The sequence below is a fragment of the Trachurus trachurus genome, assembly GCF_905171665.1.
Source record: "Trachurus trachurus genome assembly, chromosome: 3".
NCBI classification, from domain to species: domain Eukaryota; kingdom Metazoa; phylum Chordata; class Actinopteri; order Carangiformes; family Carangidae; genus Trachurus; species Trachurus trachurus.
In genome coordinates, this window is record NC_139893.1 from 24957427 (window position 1) to 24984998 (window position 27572).

At 42.8% G+C, this 27572-nt stretch overlaps 1 protein-coding gene across 1 annotated transcript in view; it reads left to right on the forward strand.

The window, feature by feature from the left end:
* LOC311006298 (neural-cadherin) overlaps positions 1-27572 on the forward strand; it is a gene marked incomplete at its 5' end in the record, with an annotated part of 358210 nt that overhangs the window by 91829 nt on the left and 238809 nt on the right. The window contains 2 exons of the mRNA XM_083999073.1: positions 2230-2341; positions 16965-17214. Coding sequence (XP_083855199.1) covers positions 2230-2341; positions 16965-17214 — 362 coding nt within the window. The remainder of the gene's footprint in view (positions 1-2229; positions 2342-16964; positions 17215-27572) is intronic.

Genomic DNA, 27572 nt, shown 5'->3' on the forward strand with positions numbered 1-27572 from the left:
AAAGAAAAACTACAGTTCCATGAATCACCACTTGAGGCTTTTCCAAAGTGAGTCAGTCGGTCAATACTCCTGTGCTAAAATATCCAACTTTCGAGCAAAAATAAAACATGTTTACACCTAAGTACAAAATACAGTTTTAGTGTCTATAGCAACTTTCCTCCCTAATGACAACTGGGGCGATTTTTTGCTCCTCATATGTCCCTCCTCTTTCGCTATCAGCCTGGATTAGCCATGAGTGAGGAGGAGTCATGCACTGGCAAGATGGTGACGGTGAAGCAGCACACACTGAGCTCTTTAGAAACCCATGGTTGACATCATGGATGCTACATTACGTAAGTCTTTATTTGCAGTCCGTGACTGTGACCGTGCCAAAACGTACTTTTTCGTCTGGCATTTTGCCTTCATAACTCATATTTTATATCAGAGGTTATAGACACTTGCTTGACATGCAGTAATAGCAACTGACAGCTGAACTACTTATTCTACCCAGAGAAAAGCAGCTGTTTATCAGAGAATTTTCTGTCAGAAATTTGTTTCAGAATCCCTTTTCTAAACAGCCTGTATTTATCCGGTAAGCCAGCACCTCATGATTTAAGGGGCTCTATTTTTAGTTTTTCTTTCTTTCTCTTATTAAAGTTGTGCATAGCATTAGCATTGGGGAAAAATTCCCCTACTTTCAATTTGCGTAGCTGTCGCCCCCCTTTAATTTTTTTGCTTTTGATGTTATTCTGCTTTTCAAAACTCTGTCTCTGTCAAACCAGCGAGGAGAGGTGGTGTATTTGTGTGGACCAGAGCCACTGAGCATGACTTTAATTTGCAGGTAGTTTCCAAGTTTCTCCCTCCAGGAGTGATAGCTCATCGGCACCATTAGTTACCTAACCAGCCTGAGACCTGCCTGCAGCTGCCCCAAGTGTGTGTGTGTGCGCACACATGTCAGCGTGCGTGTGTTTAAGCTCATCTTGCTTTATTACGGCTGACTTCCCTTCTCTTCTCATTCAATCTTGCTTTTCCTCAGCCTACACACACACACACACACTCACTGTAAGTTCATATATCTAACAGAACCCTCAACATTCCCTGTCGGACTGGCACATAAGCTCACTCTCACACACACAAGCAAATAAAGATTGACAGTCACAGGCAAGCACACACAAATCACCTCAGGGAGTGGACATGGTCAGATTTTATTTTGTTGTCCATTGCTTCGAAGCTGATCTTTGCTGAAGGATTAACTGATATTACAGAATTTCATCTTACCTAGCAGGACTTAATACCAGTGGTATTTACACATCACTCACTATGTGTGTGTGCGTGTATCAGAGAGCGATCTGTAGTGTTTGTGTATATACCACTGTTTATTTGGAATTGAACACATGGGTGTGGGGTCAGATGGGCTCGGCTGTCTGCCCGTGTCTGTATTTATTCCTCTTGAATGCTGCAATCAGGCAGTCAACATCTGGTAGATGCTGCTGTGTTTGCCTTCATGTCCCTAATGAACCGAACGGCATTACAGTGTCTCACGCTCGTACGCACCTACATGCTCACACCATACAAATTCATCTTTGCACACTGATCCACACTCATTTGTTAGCTTAGGGCTTCTGAGAACTGCACAAGAATGCATTCTCTGCTGACCCACTGTAGGGACTAGAGTGCCGACTCTGCAGCAGCTCCCTCATGGAGGAGGGGTAAATAAACCAAAAGGAACAGGGTCAGGGCATGCCTTTGGAGTAGTCTTAGATGAGGCTTCCTTTTATAGGGGATAGGGTTAATTTGGGTTACTAGCAGATGAAAAAGACTCCGGACCCAAAGAAAACCAATTCTGGATGGTGCCTGAAGTAGTAATCCCAGATTTGATTTTTTTTCATAACACCAAACCAGTGTGACTTTTAATCTTCAGAATTTCCTCTTGTGCTTGCCTGGACAGTTTTAGCACATGTACATAAAAGAACAGCATCACTGGAACACATGATCAGCAATGCAAAACCACTGCAGTCAGTTTTATTTTTCTCAATCTTTTCTCATTAAAAAAATCAACACGTCTGTTTACAAATTCACATAGCCTATTTACGATGCACCTTTTAAAACAGGAACATATTAGAATGATGATCTGAATTTTACACTGGCGGAATAGTCACTCCATGTCAACTCCCCCTTTTAACCCCACTTCCCCCATGTGTTTTTCCATCTTTCAATTTTTCTCCTCTCTCTTTCTCAATTACCTCTCAGGTACGAGTTGTTATTGTGGATGAAAATGACTGTGTCCCAGAGTTCCTCCAGTCCATTTACAGCAAGGATGGTGTCCCAGAGACTGTGACGACAGCAACATCCCTGCTGCAAGGTAAGACATCCACACAAAGACTGGCTTTATGTCTTATCTATAACACTGCATCATTGTTTGTCATTGAAATCATCAGTTTTGTCATCACACAACATTAAGTGATGAAAAAAAAAAAATCTTCTGCAATGTTTTTCTATTCATTCAACTGGAGATGTTTTTCTTTATAGTTTGTGTTGTCCATGCCATAAACTAAATGACACTGCTTTTGTGGTATTATTTAACTTCACCAATGAAAAAGTTCCTAAAATGTTAAAGGTAGAGTCTGTAGGATTTTCCTAAAAAATAGAATATAGACTTATTAAAGGAAATCCTGCTTAATCATCACCTATGGGCTTCTACTCATGTGTGGTGGTGACTGGGGTTGCAGAGCCCCCCTCTTTCCATGTTTTGATGTTGGAACTTGTCTGGGCGGGTAGTTGTGGGCGGGTGTGTTTTCCCCAGCCAATGACAGAGCACAGGTGAAGTTGAGTGTGCAGCATTGTGGGCTTGTATAAAACATAGCGACTGGACGCTGTCAATCCGAGAAATGGCGGATACACACTTAGTAGTAAAGAAAAAGAGTATAACCTAAGTGAGGCCCTGAAGCGTCGGGCCCATACCCAGCCGTCACTGGCAACGGGAACCTTGAGGGCTATGACACAATGAGTAGAAGGGCCGCCGTGGTGAGCACGGAAGCTGAGAGTGTGGGCCCGGATGGAGCTGCCTGCGGGTCCACATCTCGGTGGTAGGAGCAAATATTCAAACGAACTCTGAAGGCCGAAGTGGAGAAGGGTTTCATGTGAACAGCAGTTGACAATTGCTGTCAGGGACAGCGGGTGTGCACAGTTGAGCCTGAGAGGAGAAGCCAGATTTGATGTTTGATGTGTTTACAAGCTGCAACAAAAAACATACTGATTCTACCTTTAACTGATCTGTTTAAAGCAGCTATTGAATGTAGTACATGGTTTCTTGCTAGTAGCAGGTGGTGGTGATCATCACTGGACAAAACCTTCGGCAATTGACCTATGGCTAAGCCCCGCCCCGTGAGTGGAGGGGGCAGGCGCTATGGTTCGGTGACAAGCACTATGGCAGCTGTCACAGTAGGAGACATTTCACAGGAGGCAATTGATGATTTTTGGAGACAGAAAGATTAACTATCATCTCGAAGTCACCAAAACGTAACTTAGCTTTACTGCTATGGCTGTCGGTTGCGGCGAAACGCAGATAGCGAAGGGCTAATTTCTGCTAGCCTGTCTATGGAGTTTTACATTATACGTTAGCATTAAGCTAGCGGACTTTATGCTTAGTTGTGATACTGGCTAACATCCAAACATCTCTGACAATATGTTGCCTCAAATACGTTGTTGACTTAACTTAGAACAGATGTAGACATCCTTGTTAACACCAACACCAACCAGATGTAGACATCCTTGTTAACACCAACACTAACCAGATGTAGACATCCTTGTTAACACCAACACCAACTAAACGTATAGTTGGTGTTGCAGGTCTACTGCATAACTTTATCCAGAGCAGACACTTCTCTCGGTTGAGATGTGGCTTGGGAAAAGGTAAAAAAAATCCACCCCGTTGCCCAGCCTCTGGGGATACCTAGTGTCGGAGTTGCATGTACCCCATGCACACCGTTTGACCATTTTAAACTTAAAATGTCAAGAAAAAACATATAAAAACGGATGAAAACTGACTAACTGCAATGCATTTCAATGGACGTGGAAGCAGAGAATGTCCGAGTGTAGGGATGCAAATTATCAAGTAATTCATTAATCGATAGTTGATAGACCTTATCGATCGATGATCGATTAATTGATGAGCGGCGATTTTCCTGAGAACCTAAATTTAAGGGGACAATTTAAGCTCAACATTCCTTATGGACTTACACTAGTATTTGTTAGTTTATTTTAAGAGCACAGCACGATGAAAATGTTTAAGTAACACGTTATTTAACCTTTAAATAATGTTGAGGATCAAATTATGTGACCCATTTTTACATTTAGGAACAGTAAAAACACCCTAAACATTTTTCCTCTGACTTTAAGTTGAACTTGTTCTTGGCCAACACAATATCTACAGATTAAATGGTCTTTCCTGCCACTACACTATGATTACTGTATTTAACTAGGCTACTTAAATCACAGTAGCATAAACTGATTTGTTGAACTCAGGACAGTCTGAAGACAGAGAGCTCTGAGGTTGAAGTCCTTTCATAATGAGATGAGAGAGCTGCGTTTCCATTACAGATTTTCGCAAAATAAAAGCGATATTTCTGAAACTTCGAAAAAGTGCAATTGCCATTTGCGGGTGTTTCCATTGAAAGGTATTTTGCGAATGAGCCGTAATGCGTCTTGCGTTTCTATGGTGAAGGCACAGCGATCTCAGCTGCTGACAGCTGTTGCTGTTATTGTTTTTAACTTTGACGAAAACAGCGCTTGATTACTGAAAGGCAAAGCCCGTGTGGTGCTGGCAGCAGCCACAAATAAGGGCGCACTCACACTAGGGCCAGTTGTTCTATACCGTGCTGAAGCTCTAATGCCCCCTCCCCTGTCCCCGCTGGCCCCTCTGGCCCGCACTCACACCACCTCCAACCCAAGCGTGACCAAGCACGTTGCCTCCGTTGATACAGAGGGATTATTTGTTTACCAACACGGCGGATGTGCGCTTTAACCTGACTGCAGAAAGAACGGAGCCTTTTAAACACCAGCAGTGATGTGGTGCTGACAACAATATACAGTAGGTGGTTGTGTCCACACACCCGTACTGGTTTATGTGACTTAAGGTGACATTTCGGCGCAGGAGGGAGTGGAGTCCGTTTGAGCTGCGTTCAGGCTGCATTACAACTCCTCAGGCAGCTCCGTGTCGGCGGCTTTTTGACTCGTTACTCACTGGTCGTCTGTGTGTTAGCGATGGTACAGCCTGAGTCCCGTATAGCTACGGGACTCAGCTGTTGTTGTCTCTTGTCACCTCCTCTCCCTCTCTCCCTTGTGTGCTGCAGTGCGCAGCGCTGCACACGTTTACACAGAGATCCGCTACATTATGTCGGCTTTGCTTGTTTACAGTTCACAGTAAAACTCCCATTGAAAAGGAACGATTAATTGCAAGTAATTTAATTTAAACGATTAAATTCTTATCGACAATTAATCGATAGTCGATTAATTGTTTACATCCCTATCCGAGTGTATGGGCTAGCTATGCGCACTGTGATTGGCTCATCGTATTTGGGGGCGTGGCTTAGCCATAGGTCAATTGTCACATTCACAATACAAGAGGTCATAATACACTCAGAATGTAGATTGGAGGCTGCAGTGAGTCTGTAATGACGAGATGAGTGAAGGCTAGTTGATTAGCACGCTAACTTCAGTAAAAGAAAAGACACAACAGAGAAAAAAAGTTTCTTGATAAACACAACACAGGAGACATCAATCACAATGTAACTAAGGGGAAAGCTGCAACATATGAACTTCTTTAACATGCATGTGTTTTTACTGGTAAGGGAACTGAGCAGGTAGTTGTCAGCAGTGGCAGCTGTGAAATATACCACCTCTTCCATCAGTGCAGCAGCTGCTCTGGCCTCTGCTTCCCTGTAATGACCCAGTTTCCACACAAAAATCTTAAGTTTCATTAAGCGTCAGAGGAAATAGTAATGGTAACTGGTGTGGGTATGACTTATCACTATTTGATCTGTCACAGTGTGACTGAAGAGCCCGGTCTTTTTTTAGGTCTCTGACAGACTAATAGCGAAACTGACAACAAAGCATTTCACACTGCTCTGTCCCTCTGCACTCTGCAGAAACAATTCTCTGTAACTACAATATCTATTTGAAATAAATGTGACTGATTGATTTGATGACTTAATAAGTGTAATGTGAAATTTGCATGACTGTATTGCCACTTGAAAAGCAGCTCGGGATCTCTCTGTTTATAGTGATACTTGAAGCTTAATAAACTTTTTTTGACTGGAGGCTGAAACTGGAAAAAAAGAGGAAACACTGGAAAGGAACATTGCTCGTAAATGTTATGATCACTGCAACCACTCTCGACACTATAATTATCACAATGGGGAAAAATTTGACAGTTAAAAAAAAAAGATATTTTACTATTACAGACAATTTTACTATATCAGTGTAAACTGGGGGAATTTCGGAGAGGAATTGTGCTACCATTATTTCAGTTGATCATCTCAATATCATTGTTAGTTTTCAGTCTTGGTTCATGTCGTTCAATGACCTGAGCACTGTTGGCCTCATCAGCAACAAACAAGGAGCAGCAAACTGAGGCCCCGTCCAGACGAATCTGTTTTTTTCGAATCCGGATAAATACTTTATCGGATCGGGCTCGCGTCCACACGAATACGGCGTTTTCGGGGGGTGAAAACGGTATTTTTTGAAAACGGGTCCCAGAGTGGGAAAATTTGAAAACGCCGCCCCAGCGTTTTCGTCTGGACGGCCAATACGGGTCTTTTCTGAAACGATGATGTCATGCCCCCCGCCGCTCTACCTGTAACCTGTCTATGCCTGAGACACACACACACACTGCTGCAGCAGCTGCACAACAGCCTATATGGACGTAACAACAACGGCCGTCGGGTCGCTCAGACGCTGCAGCTGAATCGCGCCTGTTTAATCATCACTGATCGTCATATTTACTCTGACACGACTCCCTGTCAACATTTAATCCATGTTTGAGTTTGAAGCTTTTTTTTACAGTCTATGGTTTGAAGACAGTGGGGGACTTCTTCTTCTATTGAATTACAGCTGGGACCTCCCGTCTTCTTCTCTGTGTTTGTGTGTGGCAGCGCTACAGCGCCACATGCTCCACCCGCTCCACACACGCCTGGAGCATGTACTACAGCGTTTTGGGTCGTTTTCACTGGATCCATGTAGACGCAGGTATTTCTGAAAACGATGCCGTGTTTACGGAGATTTTTTTCAAAACGATTAAGAAAAAGATCGGATTCGGTGAATCCGAGTATTCGTCTGGACGGGGCCTGAGTAGATGGTGCGCATGGACAATGTGAGTGGTTCGGTGCAAGGCAAGTATTTAGGCAAGGGTAATAGGGCACAAGGAAAATAATTTCAAAAATATAGCCGCAAGCGGCAGTCCGCAGGTTCTAACCTTTTCCACCCAAATCAGCGACCCTGACCCTCACCCGCTGCAGCCGACGACATCACCCGCTGTGTCTCCGAAAGCGCCATGCAAAACACACCCATTACAAGCCAGTCAACATGACAATCGGAAAAACAGTTAATGATTTGATTTTGCTACGCCCAACCCTTTGCAAGGATATATATTTGACGGCGGCCATGTTTTTCGACCTATCTTGCTCATTTATAATAATGATGACTGTCTTGGTCCTCCAATGCCATATACCAAGTTTGGTGTTGGTAGAGTTATGTTGTGCTCTGGCACAACTATAGCATAAATATTTCCGAAGTTGTATTCATTAGATATTAGTACATACTCCCCCTGGAGCATGCACAACAAATTTGGTGAAATTCCGCCCAATGGTCTTTGAGATACGCATGTGTGGCATTTATAGCGCCCCCTATTGGTTGAGCTCAAGATGCTGTAGTAGGCAAATTCCCACTCCCATTTTGAACCTACCCACCAAGTTTTGTGATGATAGGGCAAAGGGTGTAGGAGTTATGGCCAATCATTTCAAAGCTCCGCCCATTGCGAAGATATTGTGGCGGCCATGTTTTTTGACCGATCTGGCTCATTTATAATAGAAAGTTGTATTTTTGTCCCCCCGAAGCAGTATACCAAAGTTGGTGCTGATAGAGTCAATCATTTGTTTTTTGCATTCTGCAAATTTGCAAAAAATCTTATAGGCGGACTTTTATGGTCCAGTTGGCTAGTTTGTAGAGCACATTGAGCTGGACTTGAGTGTCAAATTACAAGTCAATCAGACTCACGTAGTGAGAGGCGTTACCCTCTGAAAAGAACTTTTTCAAACCTTAATTAGTTACAGCGCCACCACCTGGCTGACTGGGCTCATATTTTATGGGAAGTTGATGCACATAATTTCCAATCACTGGGCCAATTTTCATGTTTCTGGCTCATTCCAGCTCAAGGGAATTTGAGCTCAAGCGGCAGACAACCAAAAATAATAAACCGGCACAATTTCAATAGGGTTCTACTCCCTCAGGGTTAAACCCTAATAAAATGGGAATTCAAACATACACATGACTGATAGAAAGTTAATTTACTAAGCTGATATGATAATAAAAGTAATCATGATGATGATAATGTAGAATATCAAGCCGTAGTCTTGCAAATCATGACCCTGCAACATCCCGGTCAATCATCAGCAGGGCCATAATAAACTGACATTGCGTGGTTGTGTGACATGGATCAGTCCGTGAATTTCTGTTGCTCTACTGGGTATACTGTAAACTACTTTCATTATATGTGTCACTATTACTGAAGGAGGCAGAGGAATAACTAAAAATAAGACCAACCCTTCATATCAAATCGAGCGAGTTACATGTGAATATCTGCCTCAAATAAAAATCTGTTACATTCTGGAGTTGCAGTCAATACAAGTTAAACTGTATTCAACCCCAGACAAAGGCTGCACTCTGCATGAGAGACTGAAAAGGAAATGTACAGTATCTGCCACTGAGCTTGTGCTCTGGTAGCTCACCTGATAGAGGCCAAGCTCAGGTTCTAATCTTTGCTGCAGCAGCCCATGTTCAAGTCTGGCCTTTACCCATTTGCTGTGTGGCATCTTCTCTCCAATTTTTCAGTCTCTCTATCACTCCCCCCCCCTCTCTCTCTCCCTCTCTCTCACTACAGCTGAAATAAAGGCAAAAGCCAGGACCATAACTGAAAGAAAGACACAATGTCTAAAGTAGATACAGCTCAGTCTTTGTCTTTAAATCGTTTGTTTGGTGATTGAGTCTAACCCTAACCCATTCAAACAAACTAATCAACAACTAAACAAACATTCAACAACATGAGACCAATATTTACATCTGAAAAAGAATTAAACCAGCCGGCGGTAAACCTCTAAGACCTGCGGGTAAGTTAATCGGCTCTCTTTCTGACGCCGGGATGACGACGCAGGTTAACTGGCCAATCACCTCAGGGGACCGGGCTGTTGTCTCTGATATGACCCGCTGCTCCTGGTCGCCGAAGTGATGAATAACAGCACTACAGCTGGTACGTACATCAGTTTGCCTGGTTTGCCTGCACACGTCACCAAAGGTTATGGGTCAGCCGCCACCGAAAGTAAACAAAATGACTTTAATTGCGTAAATGCGTTAAATGTTTAAAATTAATCACCAAAATTAACGCGTTAACTTTGACAGCACTAATATTTCTAAATATATGATATTATTAAGTCATTAATAACATAGATTTCTCTTTAGCCACGATTGTAATGATAAAAACAACAAACAACAACAACAACTAAAACAGAACAAACAGGGCAAATCTAAATGAAATTTCAGACTAACATTTGCATATATATTGTACAAAATAACACCAAGGGCTTTAACAAGGGCCCATCTCAGCAGATCAGCCCACAATAAGGGGATATGTTAATTATGATGTTTTGTTTTCCTTATGTTTTTTTTGTTTTTTTTTTACTCCATTGTTCCTCATGGAGATGCTCTGTTAATATTGTACTAGAAAGAGTTCGAGGAGATGAGTGTTTTGTGGGCACCTTGTCATAATATTATACAGTTCTTTACTATTTGAGAAAGACACAGCCTCTTTGGATTTAGCCATGTGTGCCAACTGGAGCAATTAGCAGAGAGCACTCTCACCAGGCTCAAAACAAGCACACTCTGAAAAGCACACGTGATGAATACTGCATCAAGAGAGCTTTGTGGACAATACATCCACACAGGACTACCACAAAAACAATCATTTTCAGCCCAGTACAAGAGCAATTCAACCAAACAAAGCAAATAGAAAACTTTATCTGATCAAACATATAAAGAATAGAGAAATAAATGATTGTCTTTTTAGAAATTGAAAGATTAGTGATTGTTTTCAAATTATTTACCTGTTGGTTGTGTTGACAATGCAGTCACATAACAGACAGTGACTTTGGCCTGTAACCAGCACAGAGCACTGTCAGTAGACACAACACCAGTCACTGGGGCACTGGTAAACATAGAGACACACAGAGACTCTATTGAATTTGCTGCACTGTTTAAGATATACAGGAACAGGTGAATGTCTGAAGAGCAAAAACATATTGTCTGAGTTTGTGAGCACAGTCTATGCTGGCATACTAACTCAGATGTCTGAGCTTGTTTCTACTTGAAGTGAACACAGTGAGCGATGGCAGACTGTGATATGAGAGGGTTACTGCAGAATAAAGATTTTACATCTGATATTCTCAAGATGCACCGGGCTACGTTGTAGTGTGTTTTCTAACTAGACTAAGACTCTACAACCACACAGCTGTGGCTCTGAGGCTGTACTCAGACACAGTGGTGCTCTGGGCTAAACGAATGTCAGAATGCTAATAAGCTCACAATGACAGTGGTGCTGTTTCTTTGTTTTGTTTTGTCCTCGTTTTTTAAGTCCTCACTGAAACACCAAAACTAACAATAAAAACGCTGGTAAGACCAAGTGACTAAGTGAGCAAATGAGTAAAGGAGCCAGTAAATGAAGGAGTGAGGTGTATGTGATGTAGGAGGCACAGCAGGCGCTCAGCTCGCTGCCACCAACAGGTGCACAAGGGGAGGCGAGAAGTTTCCCCCTGCTGTGCTGCTGTGTGTTTGTAAATGTGCCTATCCATGTGCATGTACATCTTTTTTTGTTTGGATGGAAAGAGGGTTGTCCACACTGAGACTGAGAATCTTCAGTGAGGAAAAAACAAAACAAAACAAAAAAACAGAAGGCATCTAAAAGTTTATATAGAGCTAGAGGAAATTAAACATTTTCAGTGTTTTGCGAACAGAATGATGCGAAGCCTGCGGAGCTAGTTCAAGCAGACAACTCAAGCTGCGCCCATCCTGATCAGCTGATCAGTCACATGCCCTCCTCCAAATAGGGCGGGCTACTTAAACCCCCCAGTTTACCTGCTCATTCCTGGCTCTGCTGCTGCTGCTGCCGCTGCTACAGTATTTCCTGCTCTGCCCTTGCTGCTGCTTCTGCATACATCTCTTTGCTGCTGCTGCCGCCCATGAGGTTTTGCAAACCCGGCCACCTCCTCCCCAGCATCCACCTGTGGGCTCTGTCTCTATGATCCCCTGGGGGGTCTGCTTCATTCCCTGTAATGTCTGCCAAACCAGATCATTCAGGGAACGAATAACTGAGACGGAGCCTGACGCCAAACCTGCTGCAGCCATGCTCAAGGATACCTATGCTGTGCTTCAGCTTGCAATGCTTACAATCAATCCTGCTGCAACCATGCTCAAGAATATGCTAACTGCACTATGCTTCAGCTTGCAATAAATGTGTTCTCATTTCAGAGTTGTCTGACTGAACTGTGTTTGTTAAAACCATTTGTAGAGAAACTTTCCATAGTTTCCAGTTTTCAAATTTAAACATGGGCAATTAACTTAGAGGTAAAAACAGCTCGAGCAAAATGGACCTTCACCAAGAACTTGTCTGTTTTTTCTGAAATCCTGAAAAATAATTCATTTAATTTACACTATTAAGTATTTTGTTGCTGTTGTTTTAAGACATCTTGTGGTTTTAAGAGCGAAAAACCATCTCAGTGTAGTTTTATATATCCTCTTAGGCTTCTCTCTAAGCTCACCACCTTAGCTTTAGAAGAGAGGCTCTCTTCTGATAAAGTAGATTTCCATTAAACTCCCATACATTTTATAGGAACCAAATCCTAGGGGCTATCTTTTCCCCCCTGGTGATTATGTGTGTGGGTGGGGTGGCGACTGTGACATTGTGACATCACAAAGTTGCAGTAGCCCTAATGGCTGGTTTTAAGGCTCGGTTTCTATAGGTTGTCTGCATTTCTCTGTGGACTGGGGCTTTAATATACAGTGTTGATATAGAACCTGGACATATGTAGGGACCTTTAAATGCATGAACCATTTAATGCAGGTAAATCCACTGGATTCTGTTCTGAGTGTACCTAAAACTGAACAGCCCATCCTCCTGAAATAGCAATGTTTTTTCCCCCTACATATGTGAACAGGTTAAAAGGAACACTAATAAATTAAATAAGTGGGGAGAAATAGGTATCCAGCATCGTTTTGCTAAATCATGTGCTCGTAATCCCATAATCAGTTCCATCATGAGAGTGGTCAAATGTGTACTTTGCCAAGTAGGAAAAAAATATGCAGAGTACCAAGCAAGCCATGGAGATCTGAAGCCCCTGCTGCCTTCATCAGTACAAAATCATAATATGCTAGAAAGACATAGAAGACGCAGCCAGAAATATACTGTGCCTGCTTCATGTAGTGATGCCAGCACAACAATGCTGATTCGAGATTACAGGGGGACCCACTGTTAAATAAATGGTCAAACAGTGAAGAGTACAAATCTGTACTTAGTAAATTAAATATTGACTCATATGTGACATATGTTTGACCATGGTTGCAATAGGAGTCTGTGCAGGCAGTAGTTCTGCAGTTCATTTTCTACCCATCGTCACTGGATGAGAGGCTGTTCATCACTTTACAGCAGTAAAACAGCTACGTTTCAGCTGCAATTCAGAAAGATGTCAGTCCTTGTAAGCAGTGCACTGTAGTGCAGCGTAAACACACATAAATTCACTTTTCCAAATCGCTTGGCTGGCATAATCCTAAATAACAGAAAATGCAAACAGCATCATGAGTAACATAAAAAAAAATGTGAGTTGATGCTGGTTTTAATTGTTTATTGCAGTTTTTTCAAAGGCAATGTGACATAAACATACAGAGAAATTATTTTGCAGCTGTAAGAAGATAGATTCATCCTGCTTACAATGTTGATAAGACTTTGCCATGTTTTTCTTTCTCCTGCCGAGCTCATTTACATGCAGCCCCCCCCAATACTGGGCATTTACTCACATTGATACTTTATCATTATGCCTGTCAAACAATTTCAAAAATGAACTCAAATAATTGCAATACTACTATGTGATTAATCACAATTAAAGCAGAAGTAAGCGATCCGGTCGTTTTGGCTAATGCTGCATTCCAGGCAGGCTTTTGAAACTAAATTACAGCTTCAAGTCATGACTTACAACTTTGTTGCGTTCCAGGCAACCCACTCGTGTTTTTCCGACCTGTTAGGGCCAGCCAAAAAATAAAAAAAGCCAGCCAAAAAATAAACAAAATCCAGCGCAAGCGGAAAAAAAAAGTCAGGTAAAAAAAAAAAAAAAAGTCCGGCACGAGAAAAAAAAAAGTCAGGCAGAAAAAGAAAAAAAAAATCCGGCACAAGAAAAAAAAAAGTCAGGCACAAAAAAAAAAAAAAGCCAGGCGAAAAAAAAAAAAAAACTACCTCCACAATAAAGCAACTGACGGCTCCATGACAGCAGCCGGCAGACAGGCTCCTGTAGTAGTATTTGTAAATATATAAATACTACAGGAGAGGAGGTATCCTGTAGTATTTGTATTTGTCTTCGGGATGAATAAGTTTATCTAATCTAATCTAATCTAATCTAAGGAGGAGGCAGAGACCAGTGGATCGCGGTGGTCCAGTCACGGAGGTTAACGTTAGTTAGCTAGTAGGCTACTAGCGCTAAACGTTAGCTCATATAACGTCTCTATGTAATTTATAGATTGTGTGTGTGATGTTTGTTTTGTTTTGTTTTTGGGAGGGGGCGTCCTGTGTTTTAATTAATCCTGTGGCCGCGGTACCGGCCACTGCTGTCATGGAGCCATCAGTCGCTTGTCGCTTCCTTGTTGTGGTACGTGGTCAAGCCCCTGCAGTTTTTTTGGTTTTTTTTTTTCGCCTGGCTCTTTTTTTTTTTTTGTGCTGGATTTTCTTCTCTTTTTTTTTTCGCCTGGCTTTTTTTTTTTTTGTGCCGGATTTTTTCTTTTTGGCTGATTTTTTTTTTCTTGTGCCGAATTTTTTTTTTTTGCCTGCTTTTTCCCCCTTTTGCCGGATTTTTTTTTTTGGCTGGCTTTTTTTTTTTTTTTTTTGGCTGGCCCTAATACTCCTTCGTAAAAGTGCACTATAACGGCCACTCGTAACTTCCGACCTGTGAACTCGTACCAGATCTAACTGGTACGACTTCACAGGTCGGAAAAACACGAGTTACGGGTTGCCTTGAACGCACCATAACGTCTTGTCAGCCGATGGAGTTAGTAGCCCCGCCCTCGTCCCTACGTCACCACATTCAGGCGCATCCCTTGGCTGCACCAGACAGGCTATGGCTGCACACACAGCCCTTCATGCCGTTCTCTCTCCTTATTGGATAAAACTTGTAGGATACGAGAAAAGTTTTCTCCTCGGCTCAGAGCAGAGCAGAGTGACTGAGAGACCCGTGTTTCGGTCCAAACACTCTATGTAAGTGATTGCTGTCGGAAGATATAACTATTTAAGACTTATATTAACACAAAAATATTGCTTACTTCTGCTTTAATTACGTTTAAAATACTAGTATTACTAGTATTACTTGTATTTTGGTGGGTGAGATGATGTGTGGTGTTAGAAATAATGAAATTACAAACCAGTCTGAGAAATCTCTCTCTGTTACTTTAATAATAAAAGTAAGTAATGAAAAGGCTTCTTATGTGGCCATATTGTCATAGGTGAATACTAACAGAACACTAACGTGTGACAGAGAGACCATGAACCATGCTTTTGGAGGAACATTTGAGATGTGATCACATAGTTTAGTTTTTATTTTCTCACATCAGCACTATATTGTGATTAGTGTATTAAACTAAGGCCTATGTATCCGACTGCGAACTTCAGCCTTCATAAACAAGTCACATCACAGGCTGACCTACCGTACATCTGACAGACTGCTGTCCACCACAGGAAACACTTCCATGGTTGGACATACTGTAGTTTACAACTCGTCGGATAGTCATTAGCACTGACACTGTCAAACCAAGTGTTTGAATTTTCCTACACTCATGAATCTGAAGGCTCTCCACAGGATGCCAGTGGGATTATGCAAGACAACTCGAAACACAGTACAAACCCCTTCCTCTATTGAACCAAAATGGGACACGCTATCCTTAAACACAGGACGATTCGGTATTTCAAGGGACAGCTAACAACCGAAACAGACACAGATGATAGACTGCATACACAAACAGCCTCTAACTAATAATAATAAGTCATGTGACGTGTTTAGCCGTGCATTTTTTGTTTTTTTTACACGTTACTGTTTCCAGATTAATCACATGCGTGATGTGTCACTTTTTTTGTCTCTTGGAAACCAGTCAGTTGTGCTACTTTCAGCATGGTTCTGTATACATTTGCAGATTCAGTATCAAAAACATGACTTCACATTCAAAAACATTTACTTAATGGAAAGATAGTGATTTTTCTTTTTCAAGGTGATAATTTTATTTTAGTTTGATAGTTGTTCAGACTGATTAAAGAGTGAACTCCACAGTCAACAAACATTTTAACCACTTGAAACACTTCACAGAACTCATTTCCAATTAATTATATTCCAAAATAACATTGGTTCCCTGCTGAAATAATGAAATAAAACAAATTAGATGTATTACCACTGACAAAGTTTATAAATCTTTTAATGAACGGAGATATTTCTAGTTTGCTGACATTTTGTTAAAACTACCAATTTGAAGTATGTTAGTTTTCCCAAGGCCTCACAGCAATAAAGAAGTTACAGTTCGTTAGCTGAAACAAACACTGATGCGTTTCTGTGCGTACGTGTGGGTGCATGTATTGATTCATATATGTATGCATGAATGTGTTTGTGTGTATATGGGCGCTTGAGCCAAATGCAATGTAAGGTGAATTGGAGAATTGAGAGTTTGATGGTGAAATGTTCTTGTTAGCAGAAAATATGCTTATTCAAATCCCTGGTGGTCTTTACAGTTTTAGCAACGCAATCAATTTGTGGGCTGAGCGAGTACTGGCTCCATGGATTCCCAATGTGTGATGTAGAAACAGAAATGTTGCAAAATGACAGTTCTTTCAATGCATGCTGTGCAAATGACAGTAACTCCCCCTGTAGGTGTATAAAACCAAACATTTAAACCAGTGGGAGTTTCACTTTCCTTTCAATCTCCCCGTTACCTAGAATGAGAAGTGAACAGTTACCCTGAGCTCAAGTTGAGAAGCGAGAAGAAAACTTGACTTTATATTAATAAGATACTATATTGTGCTTTTCTTATCTGATTCCACTATTTTCTCAGTGAGCAGCAGTGACATTAAAAGTATATATTTTTAACAGATATTCCCTGATGCAATTTCATTTTCTAAAGAAGAAGGTGAACAATAGTGTAGTGATGCAGTGTTCCAATAGTGTGAATGTTTTTCACAGAACAGCTTAGTGTGAATGCAATCCCGTTGTTTGCAGACATTTGCAATACATTACACAATTGTCAGTTGATAAAGTTTGAAAAGTCAGTACAGCAGCTCTGTCGGCCTGCATCCTAAAAGTGATAACATTACTGTGTATTTCATACATTATGGGTAAAGGCAAATCCTGGGCTCTATTGGGCTTCTGTGTTGTCTTTGTTTATTGCCTCTAAGTTTTTTCTTTCTCCTTTTCATTTCTCATCGTTAGTGTCGGCCAACGACTGCGACTCGGAGGAGAATGCAGAGTTGACCTATTACACCCTCAGTCAGGACTTCACCATCTCCCCTCATGGGACCATCTTCCCTGCGGGGCCACTGGACTACGAGAGACCCAACCACCTGTATGAGTTTGTCGTGATGGCCATCGACAAGGGGGAAGTCCCTCGGACCGGAACAACTACAGTGCGGATTCGGATGGCCAATGTCAACGATGAGGCGCCAGAGTTCTCCCAACATATGTAAGTAAGACTCAGCCTTCTAAACCCCTGATTCTCATATAGTTTTTTTTGTGTAAGTGGGATGCAGTGGCACTCTCAGTAGGTTACAAATACACAAGCAACCCTTCCTACACCCCTGTGTGATTAATCCCAGCCAGAGAGGGTAAAAGGAGAGAGGCTGACGATAACTAAGATGTAGGATCATCGCTCTGGACTCTCTCTCTGTAGTAGAAAGCTCTGTTGCAGGCAAATAATATGGGTCATCCTCTCAAGGTCAAGCTCTTCTGAGTGCCAGGATGATCTGACTGGTTCTCTCTTCAGACCTCCTAGGTGTTCATGCAGCGAATCATTCACAGCTTTTCAGTGTCTGGATTACACATTCTGACGAGTGAAATGATCAAGTGCTTGATGTAAACATTCCTACACAGATACATTCACAGGCTCCAGCCCTCAATTGAAGATAAGCTTTTTTATCTTTTATATTATATTATTCATATTTAATTGTAAGTGGAATATTGTTGGGTTTGTGAAGTGTTAAGAGTGTGTTTGTGTGTGATATGTCCATGAAAACAACTAAGCAGTTATTCACATTCACATGTGGCAATTTTGGAAAGTTATGAATATAGTTCTGTGGGAAATATCTATTCACAACCTTTAAACAGGTTTCTCACACACACACACACACACACACACACACACACACACACACACACACACACACACACACACACACACACACACACACACACACACACACACACACACACATGAAATCAGGGTTCTCAACAGTTTGTAACTGAAAATGAAATGCAGACAACCAAAACTATTTTTATTTAATATATATTATTTAAAAACTAGAGAGAGAGAACTTGACTCTTGTCAGGGCAGCTTCTCACAGCTGCTTTCCAATTCAACATTGCAGCTGCCCCCCCCCAAGTGCCGCTGTGGTGCCTGCATCTTTTAATTGGTTGATTTTCTGGCAGAGAGCTGGGCAGATTGGTGAGGCAGGGTCAATCAGCCATGCCCACCAGCACCCTCAGGAGGCCCACGCTGTGTGTCTGTGCTCGTGCCTGTCTGTGCTCGTGCGTGTGTGTGTGTGTGTGTGTTTGTGTGTGCAGTAATTGAGAAGGTCCTAGCAAAGTGGGATGTTGGTATGGACAGAGTGATGTCGTTATTAAGCGCATTCATCCATCATGCATCTGATATGCATGTGTTTATGTTGTTTATAGCAGGCGGGGATTACTGTGTGTGTGCGTTTGTGAGTGGAGTGTATGTGTGTAAGCGTGTGTGTTTGATTGTATTGATTTACTGTCAGCGACAGCCGAATAATCAGTTGGCTTTTCTTCTGTAGCCCTCAACTCTCCACTGTAGCTGCCACAAAAACACAGACACATGAATCACTCACACACACACACTCACACTACCCATGTAACACACATGAATCCAGATTCATCCATGCTGACACACATTTAAACTTGCTCAAATGCATTTACTGTACATGCACACACACGTACTCTCTCTCTCTATCTCTCTCCCTCACTTGACTGACCAGGCAGCGGCGTCGCCCCTCCTCCCCATACGCACACTCAGCGAAGGCAGCATAAATGTTTGGACAACTGGGTGTTCACAACAGACTTTTTCTCTCGTAAAAGCGCGTTTGTGGTTGTTTCTCACCCTGTGTAAGGTGCTGTGGTGTGCATCCAGCTGAACTGAGCCCATAGCCTGCGTCATTAAAGTGAAACGTAACGTGATGTGCACTGCTTGTTTGCAAATATCTGCCTGTCAGTCACAGAGCAGCGGCCCCTTAAGAAGTTCTATATCATCACCAAAGGAAATACAGGAGCACCAAAGATATGAATAGTGAACAGAGCACTATTGAAAGGCTAAATTCACATTAATGTCCTGCTATAAAGGCATTCTTAAGAGATTTGCTCGTTAATTAGCCTACTGCTACCCACAACATCAATGTTTTGTCAGTGTGTCTGTGTCAGTTGACGGCTGCTGAGAGAGAGAGAGGGAGAGATATGTGGGCATTTATTTGTATATAGTATTATAAAGTGCAATTTTAACTAAATGTGAGTATAATGAGAAGGCAACATATAGGTTTAAATCTATTTTGTCATCTATCTTTCTGTTTCTATAACAGTAAAAAATTGCAATCATTTGACAGTCCTTATTTTTTAATTTCGCAATTTATATCGCATAAAATGAAAATATCACAATATTTTTTTTTTTCCAATATCATGCAGCCCTACTCTGAGTACAGGAGGGAGACTATGTACATAATGTGAGTTGAGTCAGTGCATGTGATGGACAGAGGAGAAGAGAGAGAGAGAGGGAGGGAAGGAGAGGCCATTAAATATATCATTATCCAGGCAGAAAATCTGGCCTATTTGTATCGATTCTTGGAGTTGGAAGCATGCGATAATGAGTATCCATGTGTGTGAGAGTGAGTGACTGAGTAAGTGAGCGAGTGTCTGTCTGTGTTTGGTACATAGTAAATGTGTGCAGTAGATGTAGGCTCCAGGTTCAAAATGATCTTGAACAGTGGGATTTTAAAGTCTCACTACCTGCAGAGAGAGAAAGAAAGAAAAAAAGAAAGAAAAGATTGAATAGAAGATAACTTTTTATTTCCGTGTTTCTGTAAGTTTTACATTCGTTCTCTCTCACATCTACTTCCTCACTGCATGGCTCTCACTTCCTGGAGAGATATTAGAATGACTGCCTTTCATCTACACACTGTCACTTGGCCATTAGGACCCTATTACTGTTCCTACCATCACCTGCCTGTTGCCCTGGAAACTACCCTGACAGGTTTCCTGCACTTTCCTTGCATTTATACACTTTCCATATATTTGTACGTTTTCATATCTAAATTATCTGTGTATAACCGGTATTGTAGCCTACCATTAAGATAATTTATTCAAATAATGAACACTTGAATTCATGTGAACTGATGTTTAACAGAGGCATCCATATACACACGGATGGCTGCAACAGGTAGAGGTGATTTAAGATGTGGCTAAGAGACAAAGAGAAAGTTTCTATATTGCATAGGCTATATAAAAGGGTCAGATTTAAAACTCAAAATTACTAATTTCTCAAAACAATGGTTCAATGATTGCAGACAAATTTCATTAACATTGTACTGTCTTTGAGGGTTAAAACGTTAAAATGTTGAGTTAAAGTTCATAATTTGATAATTAAGCAGGTCTAAAAAAGGTGTATGTGTTTTGGTTCAAGAAACCACGTCAGAGTGAGTGGTCTTCTCGTTGGTTCAGAGAAACCGCGTCAGAGTGAGCGCTCGGCTCGTCAAGTCCAGCTATGCTGTGTTTTTCTGTTACATGCTAGTTCTCATGCAAAAGGTGAAAAGATGAGCACAGACAGCTAAACAGACGGCCAAATAATATTGTTGGACGCTTTTGCCTTGGAGAATATATATCTGTGAGTATAGTATGTGAATAGTGTTACATGATTGTGTATTTTTGTGGTTAAGACATGATTAGTTATGTTTAAGCTGAATAGCCTATACTTTGCTAGCTGTCAGTAGCTTACATGCTAACTCTTCATTTTGCTAACCTATGGATGCTAATTGGAATGTATTCATACAATGTTACTGTAAGTAAATTGTGTTTCTATTTGTGATAATTTCAGTTTTACGAAGTTGGAGGAGGAGAAATAGTGGACTCCATTAAAGGACAAGAAAAGATCAAGCCTTGTGGTTTTTTGGGGAGCTTCTATCCGTTTCGTTAACTGACTGTCTAGCTTTGCATAGCCACACGCACTGCGAGGGCAGTACAGTAAAAAGATACTACACGGCGGGCTCAAGCATTAAAACACAATATTCAGCAAACATGAGTCTACGCTCAGGAAAATATTATCTTAAAGAAGATACCACTACACTGCTAGAAGAAGCTAGTGGAGAACAGCAAACAGAGGTTGTAGAGCAAACAACAAAGAAGAAGGTAACTCATCAACCACGTGATGCTAAGTCCCAGTCATCCAAAACATCCACTAGATACTCATCAACATCCTCTTCAGCCACAAAAGTCTACGCTAAGGCGAAAGCTGCGAAGGCTGAATTAGCTTTCGCTGAACGAGAGGCTGAGACGATGAGACGGAAAGCTGAACTGGAAGCAAACATGCTGAAGCAAAAGGCTAGCTTCGACGCTGATCTCCATCTCCTACAGTGTCAAAGAGCTGCTGCTGCAGCTGAAGCTGAGGCTACAGCCTTTCAGGAGGCAGAGGTTGGAAGCGGGAGGCGCAGCCAGCTTCCAGATGTCGAAGAAGATCCCCGCAGTACAGTTCAACGTACTAGTGAGTACATCCAGCAACATTCTGACATGTTCATTCAGGAACAGCTTTTGGAACCTGTAGTCGTGGAGACACATGAAAGAAAAATGGATAAACAGGAAACACTGGACACTAAGCATAGAGTTTCTCATGACATCCAAAGAAACATACAGCCAGTCTACAGAGATGTGAAAAAAGAGCCAATAAGAAATGTAGGTCTGTTTGACACTTACCCTTATGGTACTCAGCACGCAGCTAACCATGAAAGAGAGTACTTACCTGAGTCTAAGGGCACACAAGACTTCGCGAGATATCTCATCAGGAGAGAGATGGTTAGTGCTGGTCTTTTGCAATTTGATGACAAACCAGAAAATTATTGGTCATGGAAGGCTTCTTTTCTGAGTTCCACGAAAGATTTGAATCTGTCAGACAGAGAAGAACTAGACCTGTTAACCAAATGGCTAGGAGCTGAATCATCGGAGCAGGCTAAGAGAATCCGTGCAGTGCACGTCCTCAATCCCGCTGCAGGCGCTGCTATGGTTTGGAAACGTCTCGAAGAGTGTTATGGGACTCCCGAGGTCATCGAAGACGCACTGCTCAAAAAGATTGAGAACTTTCCAAGGCTAACCAATAGAGATACTATTAAGCTGAGAGAGCTAAGTGACATTCTCCGTGAACTGGAGTGCGCAAAGCAAGATGGTGCACTGTCTGGGCTCTCATATTTGGATACAGCTCGTGGGGTAAAACAAATAGTGGAAAAGCTCCCTTATAACCTCCAAGAGAAATGGATCAGCTTTGGAAGCAAGTACAAGGAGGATTACAGAGTGGCTTTTCCTCCCTTCTCTGTCTTCTCAAGGTTCGTTGAACAACAGGCAAAGATAAAAAACGATCCAAGCTTCACTATAACCCCCAACAGCAGTCATGTCACTTCAAGGATCGAAAAGCCTACAAGGTACAGTGGTAAAGGGTCTGTGGCTGTACATAAAACTGACATCCCTGCAGAGTCATCAGGTCAAGCCAGTTCTGCGCTAAGGAAAATGGAAGAACCGGATCGTCAGTGTCCAATACATAGAAAGCCCCACCCACTGAAAAAGTGCAAGCTCTTTAGAAACAAAACTCTAGAAGAGCGCAAATCATACCTCAGAGAGAATCACATCTGTTACAGATGCTGTGGGTCCACTCAACACATGGCAAAAGATTGTAAAATGACTGTCAAGTGTTTTGAGTGTAACAGTAACAAACACATCGCAGCTCTGCACCCGGGTCCCCCTCTTCTGACCACACAGAGTGCGGTGGACGACAGAGATGAAAGCGGGGAGCAAAATGAAAGCCCACCATCTTCAGTCACCTCCAAATGTACGGAGGTTTGTGGAAGTGCAGACGGTGCAAGGTCTTGTTCCAAGATCTGTTTGGTGAAAGCATATCCTGAAGGGAAAAAGGAGAAGGCAATCAAGATGTATGCGGTGTTAGACGAACAAAGCAATAAGTCTCTCGCCAAGACAGAGTTTTTCAGTCTTTTTGAAGTGAAGACGAGCTCCGCCCCTTACACCCTGAAAACCTGTGCTGGGAAATTAGAGACTTCTGGTAGAAGAGCTGCTAATTTCACCATTGAGTCCATGGATGGGAAAGTAAAGCTTGCCTTACCCCCCTTGATAGAGTGCGACATGGTGCCAGACGATAGGACAGAAATCCCCTCCCCAGAGGTTGCACACCACCACCCTCACCTACGGTCAGTTGCTGGTAAAATTCCACCTGTGGACCAAGACGCACCAATCCTTCTGCTCTTAGGAAGGGACATCCTAAGGGTGCACAAAGTACGTGAGCAAATCAATGGGCTCCACAACGCACCTTATGCACAGCGGTTAGACCTAGGCTGGGTCATTGTGGGAGATGTGTGCTTGGGCACAGTTCATAAGCCATCAGAGGTGAATGTTTACAAAACAAATGTCCTGAACAACGGCCGCGTATCCTTCCTTAGGCCATGTCCAAACAGCATCCACGTGAAGGAAGACTATGGTGGTATGACCCAGCATCACAGTGCAACCTTCCCTGCATGTGACACGAACACAAGTCTCCATGAGAGTACAGACAACCTAGGGTGTTCTGTGTTTGACAGGTCAAGGGATGACAACAGACTAGCACTGTCCATTGAAGACAAAGCCTTCCTAGCTCTCATGGATTCTGAAGTCTACCAAAATGAGGAAAACAGCTGGGTGGCTCCTTTACCTTTTCGGGTTCCTAGACGACGCCTTCCAAGCAACAAGGAGCAAGCCTTGAAACGCCTCTGCTCACTTCGGAGAACCCTGGAGAAAAAGCCAGAAATGAGAGAACATTATATCAAGTTCATGCAGAAGATGTTGGACAGCGACCAAGCTGAGGTTGCTCCATCTTTGGACAAAGGGAAAGAGTACTGGTATTTGCCAACCTTTGGTGTGTATCACCCGAAGAAACCCAACCAGATACGTGTTGTTTTCGACTCGAGTGCTGAATGTGATGGAACCTCACTCAATGATGTCCTCCTTAGTGGACCGGACTTGAATAACACTCTGCTGGGAGTTCTTTTGCGGTTCCGTAAAGAACCTGTCGCTCTTACAGCAGACGTGGAGCAAATGTTTTATTGTTTTGTCGTCCGAGAAGAGGACAGGGATTATCTTCGGTACCTCTGGTATGAGGATAATGACATAAGCAAGAATGTGACCGAGTACAGGATGAAGGTCCATGTTTTTGGAAACAGCCCTTCACCTTCTGTGGCCATCTACTGCATGAGACGAGCAGCACAAAAAGGTGAACAAGAACATGGTTCGGATGCAAGACAGTTCGTCGAGAGGCAGTTTTACGTAGACGACGGTCTCACCTCAGTCGCCACACCTGAAGAGGCAATAGATCTTCTCTCACGAACCAGAGAAATGTTGGCAGAATCCAACCTGCGACTACACAAAGTGGCATCAAACAGTAGTCAGGTAATGGAAGCGTTTCCAGTAGAGGACCGTGCCAAAGATCTGAAGGATCTGGACCTCGGAGTGGATCCTCTCCCCCTTCAGAGGAGTCTGGGTCTCTCCTGGAATTTGGAAACAGACAGCTTTACTTACCTGGTGTCCTCTGAAGAAAAGCCGTACACACGGAGAGGTGTGTTGTCAACAGTTAACAGTTTGTACGACCCTTTGGGCTTTGTTGCTCCTATTACAATGCAAGGGAAAGCACTTCTGCGGGAGTTGTCATCTGAACAGAGTGAGTGGGATGCTCCTCTCCTTCCACAAAAGGAGGCAGAATGGAACTCATGGAGAGACTCTTTAAAGGCTCTGGAAGACTTGCATATAAAGAGGTGCTACATACCAGTTTCACTGTCCTCCACACAGACAAAAGAACTGTGTATCTTCTCAGATGCTTCCACAGTGGCGATAGGAGCAGTGGCCTACCTGAGAGCTGCAGACACTGAGGGACAGTATCATGTCGGATTTGTCATGGGGAAGTCAAAATTAGCTCCTCGCCCTGCTCACACCATCCCGCGTTTGGAGCTCTGTGCAGCGGTACTGGCTGTTGAGCTATACGAGTTGATCAGCGATGAGATGGACATCGAGATAGCCACCGTGAAGTTCTTCACCGACAGTAAGATAGTCCTTGGCTACATTAATAACTCTACAAGAAGGTTTTACCTCTATGTTTCCAACCGGGTAACTCGGATCAGACGATCTACACACCCCAACCAGTGGTACTATGTGCCGACGGATCTAAATCCCGCTGATTATGCGACCAGGTTTATGCCAGCATGCCAACTCCAACACAGCAGCTGGTTGTCAGGTCCAGCTTTTCTCTATCAGGACAACGCAGCGGAGATATCCGGATCAAATATCTTCGCCCTTATTGAGCCTGAAGCAGATGATGAGATTCGTCCGGAGGCTACTACCCTGGCAACCAAGGCATTAGAGTCTCAGTTGGGCTCCCAACACTTCGAGCGATGTTCAAGCTGGAGAACACTCTATCACACCATAGCCAAACTCATTCACGTTGCGGCATCCTTCAAAGGAAAGTCAGACAAGGCTGAAAAGAAAGGTTGGAAGTGTTTTGGAGATGCATCCAGCATATGTGAGCTTGGGAAAGCCAAAGCTGTGATCATCCGCGCTGTGCAACACAGTTCCTTTAAGGAGGAATTTAAATGTTTTGAAGGTGGACAAACCTTTCCCAAGCAAAGCACACTCAAAAAGCTCAATCCGATTGTGGATGAAGATGGTCTGCTTCGTGTCGGAGGTCGTCTTTCTTGTGCTGATCTGACAAGAGAAGAAAAACACCCACTGATCATCCCACACACACATCACATTGCTACACTACTTGTGAGACACTTTCACGAACAAGTAGCTCACCAAGGGCGACACATTACAGAAGGAGCCATCAGATCAGCTGGATACTGGATAATTGGGAGCAAGCGTCTGGTGTCTTCTGTCATTCACAAGTGTGTTACCTGCCGCCGACTGCGAGGAAGGTTGGAGGAGCAGAAGATGGCTGACCTTCCGGCCGACCGACTCACTCCTGAGCCTCCGTTTACCACCGTCGGCCTCGATGTCTTTGGGCCGTGGTCTGTCATGACACGTCGGACAAGAGGAGGATATGCAGACAGCAAACGCTGGGCTGTGTTGTTTACGTGCATGTCAACTAGAGCAGTGCATATCGAGCTGATAGAAACCATGTCAACAGACAGCTTTATCAACGCTCTCCGGAGGTTTTTTGCGGTTCGTGGTCCAGCCAAACTTCTGCGGTCTGACAGAGGAACCAATTTTGTGGGAGCTTGTAAAGAATTGAATATGAACACAGAAGACACAACAGTCAGGAAGTACCTCCAGGAGAAAGGCTGCTCCTGGGTGTTTAATCCCCCTCACGCTTCCCACATGGGCGGCTCCTGGGAAAGGCTCATCGGAGTTGCCAGGCGCATCCTGGATGCAATGTTACTTCAGTCGGGACCGACACGCCTCACACACGAAGTCCTAAGCACTTTCATGGCGGAAGTCATGGCAATCATGAACGCGAGACCTCTCGTGACCATATCCACCGACCCAGATATGCCTATGGTGCTCACCCCAGCGATGCTCCTTACTCAAAAGATGAGCGCAGTTACAGCCCCTTGTGGAAACTTTGACTCAGCTCAGTTGTATGGCAAGCAATGGAAGCAAGTCCAGTGTCTTGCTGACACGTTTTGGAAGAGATGGAAGGGAGAGTATCTGTCTACGCTACAGAGCCGCAGGAAGTGGACAAAAGACAAACCGAATGTCAAAGAAGGAGATGTCGTCTTGCTGAAAGACAGCCAAGCCCACAGGAATGAGTGGCCAATGGGAATGGTTGTTAAGACTTTCCCAAGCAGTGACAACAGAGTCCGCAAAGTAGAGGTGCGGATTGTGAAGGATGGGACAGATAAGGTGTTCTTAAGGCCGGTCTCAGAGATCGTAGTCCTTCTTTCAGAGACTTAATGTGTATTGTTTCCAGAAGACATTCCCCTTTAAATTCGTGTGTATCTGGAGTGATATAATAATGTAATCATATCAAGCGGGGAGTGTACTGTCTTTGAGGGTTAAAACGTTAAAATGTTGAGTTAAAGTTCATAATTTGATAATTAAGCAGGTCTAAAAAAGGTGTATGTGTTTTGGTTCAAGAAACCACGTCAGAGTGAGTGGTCTTCTCGTTGGTTCAGAGAAACCGCGTCAGAGTGAGCGCTCGGCTCGTCAAGTCCAGCTATGCTGTGTTTTTCTGTTACATGCTAGTTCTCATGCAAAAGGTGAAAAGATGAGCACAGACAGCTAAACAGACGGCCAAATAATATTGTTGGACGCTTTTGCCTTGGAGAATATATATCTGTGAGTATAGTATGTGAATAGTGTTACATGATTGTGTATTTTTGTGGTTAAGACATGATTAGTTATGTTTAAGCTGAATAGCCTATACTTTGCTAGCTGTCAGTAGCTTACATGCTAACTCTTCATTTTGCTAACCTATGGATGCTAATTGGAATGTATTCATACAATGTTACTGTAAGTAAATTGTGTTTCTATTTGTGATAATTTCAGTTTTACGAAGTTGGAGGAGGAGAAATAGTGGACTCC